We start from the raw sequence: 8,045 nt of genomic DNA, 5'->3' as shown, positions 1-8,045 counted from the left end.
GCAATAAATAAACCAAAAACAAACATGCAGTTAATAAAAATTCTTGAGAGATAAATACACAAAATGAATAAATCAAACCCTACAATAATATTTCCTAACATCTCATCGACCTCCTGACAGCTGCAGGATAAATAAGAGCGTACCTGACAGGACGATGTCTCTACGCAGCAGCTGCAGCTCCTGTTTGAGTCGGATGATTTCTTCTCTCTGAGTGCTGCTCTGTGTCACCTGCTGCTGAAGCTCCTCTGCAGACAACAGAGCATGAAACAGACGAGATGAGACAAGAGGAAGGAAGGAAGGAAGGAAGGAAGGAAAGGAGTAAGGATGAAAAGAGGAAGGAAGTAAGGAGAAGGAAGGAAGGAAGGAAGGAAAGGAGTAAGGAGGGAGGGAGGGAGAAAACGAGGAAGGAAGGAAAGGAGTAAGGATGAAAAGAGGAAGGAATTTAAGAGAGAATGAAGGAAGGAAGTAAAGAAGGAAGGAAGGAAAGGAGTAAGGAGGAAAAGAGGAAGGAAGTAAGGAGAAGGAAGGAAGGAAGGGAGTAAAGAGGGAGGGAGGGAGGAAGGGAGTAAGGAGGGAGGGAGGGAGGAAAGGAGGAAAGGAGGAAGGAAGGAAAGGAGTAAGGATGAAAAGAGGAAGGAATTTAGGAGAGTAGGAAGGAAGGAAGGAAGGAAGGAAAGGAGTAAGGACGAAAAGAGGCAGGAATTTAGGAGAGAAGTAAGGAAGGAAGGAAGGAAAGGAAGGAAGGAAGGAAAGGAAGGAAGGAAGGAAGGAAGGAAGGAAGGAAGGAAGGAAAGGAGTAAGGACGAAAAGAGGAAGGAATTTAGGAGAGAAGGAAGGAAGGAAGGAAGGAAAGGAAGGAAGGAAGGAAGGAAGGAGAAGGGAGCAGAGAAAGAAGGGTGGAGTGGAAGAAGGAAGGAAAATTAAAGAAAGAGGGAAGAAGGAAGGAAAGAAGGAACAGTCAAAAGAGACGGGGTCAATTTGACCCAGGAGGACGACAGGAGGGTTAATCACTTTGTCTTCTCCTCGTTTCTCTCGTTTACCTTTCATGTTTGTGACCTCGTGCTTCGTTTCTCTGTAACGACGTTTATTTTCCTCTGAGTCTCTCTGCAGCTTGGTTTCTCTGGAGCGACTCTCCGTTAGCGACGTCTCGGCCTGTCGAAGTCGCTCGGTGAGGTCCAATATGTGACCGGAGGCTTCGCTCACGTCTTTGTCCTGGAGGCAGAAAAAATGATCTCATTAACCAACCAGCAGTCAGATATGTAGCATCATACAGGTTAAGAAATGGTCCTCATATTTAATTAATTATTTCATATATGTATTTATTTGTTTTTTTCGTACTTTGCTGAATCATCAATTCCCCTTTGTTTTTCTTTTTCTTCTTAAGTCTATGTTAGGTCTGTCATTTGGCTTATTGACCTCTCCTGTCACATCTGTTTTTATTCCTATTATCTGTTGTTGTTTTAAATGTGTGCAAATAAAGAGTCTAAATGGAAAAATCTAAGCCAGATGTCACAAAACCATAAACAGATAAAACTGTTGTATATTAGACTGTGTACGCAGGTTTTGTAAGCGTTTTTATATGTTTTAGATATTGCAGGGTTATTTTTCTGCACATTGAGTATTTTTATTATTATTTATTATATATTTTTTGTTTTATTAGAACAATTTGGGGGTATTTTAGTAATTATTTCATTTTTTTTCCTGTGAATAGTTACAGATGTGGCTGTAGCTGCCGTAAGGAAGAACTTTCCTGAGAAGGATCAATAAAGTATCCATCCATGTAACTTAATGCTAATCCTCTCAGCTACTCACAAAAATACAAGACAATCATATATTTATGGAAGTTAAAATAAATGGTGTAAAAAAAACAGGTGTTCAGGTGATACCTTGAGTTTGAGCATGGAGCTCAGCTCTTCCTCTCTGACCTGCAGAGAGCCGACTTGAGAGGACAGAGACATGACGGTGGAGTTCAGACTCTGGTTCTTGTCCTGAAAGAAACCAAAAGACATTTCAAATCAATCAGTCAATCATTTATCGTGTTTGTTTTTCCTCTGTGTAAAGCACTTTGGATGTGTTGAAATAAAGTTGAAATTGAAATGTCAGTACTATCAATGACCAACAATACTGCTGCCGTTATACAGTATTTCCACAAGTTGTGAACAGGATATTTGTTTTTTATAGATAATATAGTAATATAAATGTATTTGCAGTTTTACCTCATAGTCTTGACATTTCTGGCTGACGTGTTGATGTTTCTGCTCCACCTCACAGAGCTGCTGTCTGGCTGCGCTGAGCTCCTCCTGAGCCTCCTTCTCCTTCGTCTCCACCACACACGCTCGTTTAGTGAGGACTCGGATCACCTCGTTACGCTTCTGCAGCTCATCTGTACAAACAGCAGAGACATCAGTGACATCAGTGACATGAGCTGATGGAGCGGAGTCAGTGAGGAGCTGATATATGAACGGAAAAATGTCAAATATTAGCAGTTCACAGCTTCCAGAAGGTGAGAATTTGCTGCTCTTTGTCAATTGAATATTTTTGTGTTTTTAAACTGTTAATTGGATAAAAAACAGGAATATAAAGATGCAGTTTATAGACAAAATGATTCATCGAGAAACTAATCAGCAACAGATTCATCAATAAGGAGAATAACTGTATAATATAATATATAATAATGGCTGTGATCTTAATACAGATAATCATATGTAAAATAAACATTCATTTACTATTTATTAATTAGCATAAATTGCAGTTTGATGCAAAAGCAAGGAAGTCAATATCTGTTACTACAGCTGCAATAATTGGTTGATTATCAATTAGTTGATCTACAGAATATTAATTGGAATTTATTTGGATAATTGAGTGATAGTTGTAGTTATTTTCTAACAAAGAAAGGCAAATAATCAGTTGGTTTTATTAAAGGTTTTGGATAAAAGAAGACATACAGTATGAAGTCTCTGAGAAATAATAACTTTTTCACTATTTTTGATATTTTATGGACAAATAGATCAATCAATCAATCAATCAATCAATCAATCGATGATGAAACTGAATCATTAGCTGCAGCCTTAAGGATCTCCTCCGTGTCCTCCGTCTCCTCACCATGTAACCGTGCACACTTCTGCTCCACGGCGAGCACCTTCTGGCGGTCTTGCTCCCAGGCGTGAAGGTGCTTGTGATGAGAGGCGGCCATGACGTTCAGCTCTCGGTCTCGGTCCTTCAGCTCGGCCATCAGCAGCTGCAGCTCCCTCCGCTGCCTCTGGACGGTGGAGCCGCTCACGTCACCCACAGGAAACTTTGTGTAAAAAGTACAAAGAGGTAAACGAAAAGACAATGAATCCATGATAGAGCCTATTTACTGGGATTATGTAGAGCAGGGGTGTCAAACATGCGGCCCGAGGGCCAGAACCGGCCCACTGAGGGGTGCAATCCGGCCCACTTTCCTTCCTGTGTTCTTTTCCTTCCTTCCATCTGTCCTTCCTACCTTCCTTCCTTCTGTCCTTCCTACCTTTCTTCCTTCTGTCCTTCCTTCCATCTGTCCTTCCTCTGTTTCTTCCTTTCTTCCTTCCTTACTTTTATCCTTCCTTCTGTCCTTCCTTCCTTCCTTCCATCTGTCCTTCCTACCTTTCTTCTCTCCTTCCTTTTGCCTGTCTTTCCTTCCATCTTTTTAATGATCCGGCCCACATGAGATCAAATTGGTCTGTATGTGGCCCTTGAATGAAAATGAGTTTGACACCTCTGGTGTACAGTGTTAAAGCTAAACGTTACCATTTGATGGACTGTAGAGTTAGATTATAGCTAATTTTCATCTTCAGTTCATTCAGCAGATCACAATTAAAAACATATAACAGCACAAAAACAAACAGTACAAAGCATAAAATACAAAACTACACACATCACATATACACACAATGATGACAATGGATGAGTCCAGCAGTAGAGCTGAAATAATTAGTCAATTAATCAATTAGTTGATCAACAGACCAAAAACTCCCAGAAAACCTTCCAGTTAAAGCACTAACAATGTGAATATTTGTTGGTGTCTTTGGTCTTTCTTGATAATCAACTAATAAAATCTAAGACAGGATAAGATCTGATATTTTCTGATTTTTAAAATGTTTATTAACAATGAGAGAAACTTTATGAGTGACCGCATCTCCCCATGGATATTATGATAAAAGCTCCTTTTTTTCACTTTGTTTCTACCCGTCTGCCATTATTCATAAGATGAGGTCCAGTTATAGTTTTGACTTATAATAATAACAATAACATCATAATGAATCATTTCCTCATGAGCTCTTTTTGAACCCCAGAGAAGCTCATAAAGTAACATGAGAAACTGAGTCACTATAGCAGCAGTATGTTGCTGTAGGCCTAATCACTGGTGTCTATGTCTTGCACATGAAGCTCCTATTGCACACAGGAGTACTACAGTTAATGCTGCACAGTGTAAAGTATAGTACTGTTATGGGTTGAATCATGTCTTCTCTCACAATGAATCCTGAGCCCTGCTGGACCCTGCTGTCTAGTAGTTCTGCATATTATCATGTATGATGTAAGTCATGTTTGGACTGTGCCTTGGATTACTTAGTGTGTATCCTGGGATCCATAATGAAGTTAATCTAATCATCACTAATCCCATCTTAATCTCACCTCATTGTCCCGACAGATGGGAGGGCAGGGAGGGTCTGCGGGGGCGGGGGGGGTATTTCTGGACCACTGCTTTGCTGCTTTGTCCATCTTAAAGCTGCTTAGGAGAGAAGCTGGACTCCGATGCAGCGGAGAGCCTCCATTTTCCTTAAAAGAGGAAATAGATACACATCATGCTGTGATATGTGGTATGAATTCAGACTATGTATAGTTTAGTTTAGCTGCAGGTAAAAAAAAGAAAATGCATAATACAAAAAAATAATACATGCAGATTTAGTTGAGATTAGGAAAGTAAAACAATGACTAACAAAAGAGAAATGTGCAGGAGGGGCCAATAAAATCATCAGAGCTCATCAGGTGGCCCTCTAATAGTGAAACATACAACATAAAAACTTAAGAATAAAGAAATACAGACAAAAGCTGAACAAAAACAAAAACAGTAAAAATATAAAACAAATAAAACTACAGTGTTACAAGTGTGTAATAAAGGTGACAATTTACCAACACATATAATATGATAATGAGAGCGGTTATGCAGTTGCATTACTTCATTGATCTTAAATTATTTTATACTGGTGGAATTTCTAATATGATCTAGTAAACGGTTCCAGCAGACAGGAGCTCTGTCTCGAACTGAAAATCTAGAAAAAGTTGTCCTGGGAAAGGTGGGATGGAGATGATTGGCTGACCATGTATCAATCAGTCTCAATCAATCTATCTTTATTTATTTATATAGCGCCAAATCACAACAATAGTTATCTCAAGGCACTTTACACATAGAGCAGGTCTAAACCGAACTCTTTAAATTTAAATTAATGAGACCCAATATTCCCACATGAGCAGCATCTGGCGCCAGTAGCAAGAAAAAGCTCTGTTTTAACGGGAAGAAACCTCAGAACCAGACTCAAAGTGGGAGAACATCTGCCTCGACCGGTTGGGGTAGATTGGAGAGAGAGGAAGGATAGAAGAGAGAAGCACATTGAAAATCAATTTTGGATTGGAAGTTGAAGTTAAATACATTTTGAAAATATGCCGGAAGTAAATTGTGAATAGATTGAAAAACAAAACAACAACAAAAAGATAGGAAGGATACTTAGGGATTTGAATAAAGGAGTGCTTATAAATATACTGCATACAAACTGAGTAAAATGTTAACTCAGTGATTTTTAGTGTAGTTGGCAGGAATAGACATTAAAGTCCCTAACTTACCTTTTTAACTGGGGTGCTGTGCCAGACCTCAGCTGAAGTATCTGAAACAACAAGTTAAAGTTGATGTTAGATGGTTGAAGCTTTCTCTCAATCATGCCAAACAAGTTGACCATGATGAGTTTAGTGTTGGTGAGGAAAATGATGGTGATGGTGTGAAAGTTTACCAGCAGACCAGGGAGGGAGACAAGTTGGGGCTCTTCCAAAACCTCTTCCATCTGAGGGGGGTAATCTTCTTCCTTCGTCCATCGCATCATAACAGCTATATTATATGTATGTAGTAATATTACCTCTTAACTCCTTTGTGTGTTTTTTCTCCTCTTGTGTAATGAAGCCTTCATTTGTTGTTGTTGTTGTTGTTAGCTTACCATCTCTTAAAAAGTAGCTAAAAGTTCACATAACACTTCAAAAAACTACCTTTAAAAAGTAGTTAAAGGTTTTAAACGTAATTAACAATATTTCTCTTTTTCTAAATATACAACTTAGGTCTTTAAAATTGAATTATTTACCTTTTAAAGTTGTTTTTTCACTGACTACTTTTTCGCCGACTTTATTTTTAAAAATAACTGAAGCAGTTAAACAAGGAGAGGACGGTGACGTCACGCCAACTGCCGCATCGGGGAGTCCTGCATTTTAACGCAACTCACGCATTAAAATTACGTAAAACGGAGAAAGTGTGGTTTTATTGAAAGTTATTAGAGTTTGTTTATGTGTGAATTATCTCCGAGTTGTTCCTAATTCATGTGTGAGTTCAGTACATGTTTGTCTTATCCTTGAATTTCTCAGCCTAGTGGACTTCTTCTTCTTCTTCTCTCGGTTTATTTGAGTGGGGAGTTAAAGATGCATTCCGCCACCTGCTGGATTTAATGGAGAATAGCTACTGACTAAATAAAGCTATGTCACACTCTGCTATAAGACAAGATAAGATAAGATAAGATATATATAATATTCCTTTATTAGTCCCACAATGGGGAAATTGGACAGTAAAAAAAAATAGAAGACCATCAATAAGAAAGAGTAAATAAGTACGAAAAAAACAATAATAATGCAATAACAGGACTACTGTTGACTATAATATGTATAATTTCTATATATTTAATGTGTTTGAGAGAAACTAAAAAAGCTTCTTTCAACAGCTGCTTCACCCGACAACCCCCCTAACCTGGACAATTTGACACACTGCACGTTTAATAAAGATAAAACTTTTTTATTGATCCCACAGTGGGAAAAATTCATCGCCACAACAGCTCAAAAAGACAGGGAAAAAGAAAAACAATTAAAAAAAACATATATATATACACAACAACAATAAAATTAAATAGTAGCCTATATAGTGCAGCATTGTAGAGTCTGACTGCAGTGGGAATGAAGGACCTGCAGAAGCACTCCTTCTTACACTTGGGGTGTAAGGAGCTTCAGGCCTTCACAGTCTGATGCAGAGGGTGGGAGGTGTTGTCCATGATCAAGGACAGTTTGGCCCTCCTCGCTCTCTCCCACCACAGCCACAGACTGAGCTAGCTCTTTTTATCAGTCTGTTGAGTCTGTTCTTCTCCCACACAGAACATCCCCCTACCCAACACACCACTGCATAAGATACCAAAGATGACAGGTGTGTGTGAAGTAGTAGTAGGTTTAAATATGTACTATTAATGCATTCAATAACCTAAACTTCTTCCCCGGAGTTGTCTGTGCTTTCTTGTCTCACAGGTAATCTGGCCCTGTAGACATCGGGATGTCAGACTCCAGTCCCGGACCTTCTAGCTTCATTGTTGATTTTCATTGTGCTTCTCTCCTCTATCCTTCCTTTCTCTCCTCTCAACCCCAACCAGTCGAGGCAGATGGCCGCCCACTCTGAGTCTGGTTCTGCCTGAGGTTTCTTCCTGTTAAAAGGGAGTTTTTTCTTGCTACTGTTGCCAAATGCTTGCTCATGTGGGAATGTTGGGTCTCTTTAAAATTAAAACCTGATGAGTTTGGTTTAGAACCTGCTCTATGTGTAAAGTGCCTTGAGATAACTCTGTTGTGATTTGGTGCTATACAAATAAAGATTGATTGATTGAACACACCTCTCTGCATAAGAGACCACAGATGCCACCACAGAGTCAATGCTGTGCAATATTAGTATTTCATGTATAATACCAATTTCAATTCAACTGTGTTATATATATATGTGTGTGTAGTAGTAGTAGTAG

General features: G+C 39.0%; 1 protein-coding gene and 1 long non-coding RNA gene across 2 annotated transcripts in view; both read right to left on the bottom strand.

The window, feature by feature from the left end:
* Window positions 1–3,343, bottom strand: part of ccdc62 (coiled-coil domain containing 62) — a 7,705-nt gene extending 4,362 nt beyond the window's left edge. Inside the window, exons 1-5 of the mRNA XM_053339509.1 lie at window positions 3,103–3,343; window positions 2,217–2,383; window positions 1,887–1,988; window positions 1,041–1,212; window positions 144–245 (exon numbers count right to left, since the gene is read on the bottom strand). Coding sequence (XP_053195484.1) covers window positions 144–245; window positions 1,041–1,212; window positions 1,887–1,988; window positions 2,217–2,383; window positions 3,103–3,343 — 784 coding nt within the window. The remainder of the gene's footprint in view (window positions 1–143; window positions 246–1,040; window positions 1,213–1,886; window positions 1,989–2,216; window positions 2,384–3,102) is intronic.
* A 1,337-nt stretch (window positions 3,344–4,680) lies between these two features.
* Window positions 4,681–6,181, bottom strand: LOC128380756 (uncharacterized). Its single transcript, XR_008323497.1, has 3 exons — window positions 6,024–6,181; window positions 5,860–5,900; window positions 4,681–4,797 (listed from the first exon to the last, which is right to left on the bottom strand). It is a non-coding gene; the product is annotated as an uncharacterized LOC128380756 (long non-coding RNA).
* Window positions 6,182–8,045: the final 1,864 nt, after the last annotated feature.

This window comes from Scomber japonicus, chromosome 19 (assembly GCF_027409825.1).
Source record: "Scomber japonicus isolate fScoJap1 chromosome 19, fScoJap1.pri, whole genome shotgun sequence".
NCBI classification, from domain to species: domain Eukaryota; kingdom Metazoa; phylum Chordata; class Actinopteri; order Scombriformes; family Scombridae; genus Scomber; species Scomber japonicus.
The sequence above is the reverse complement of the archived record's forward strand: the minus strand, read 5'-3'. Positions and strand labels throughout refer to the sequence as shown.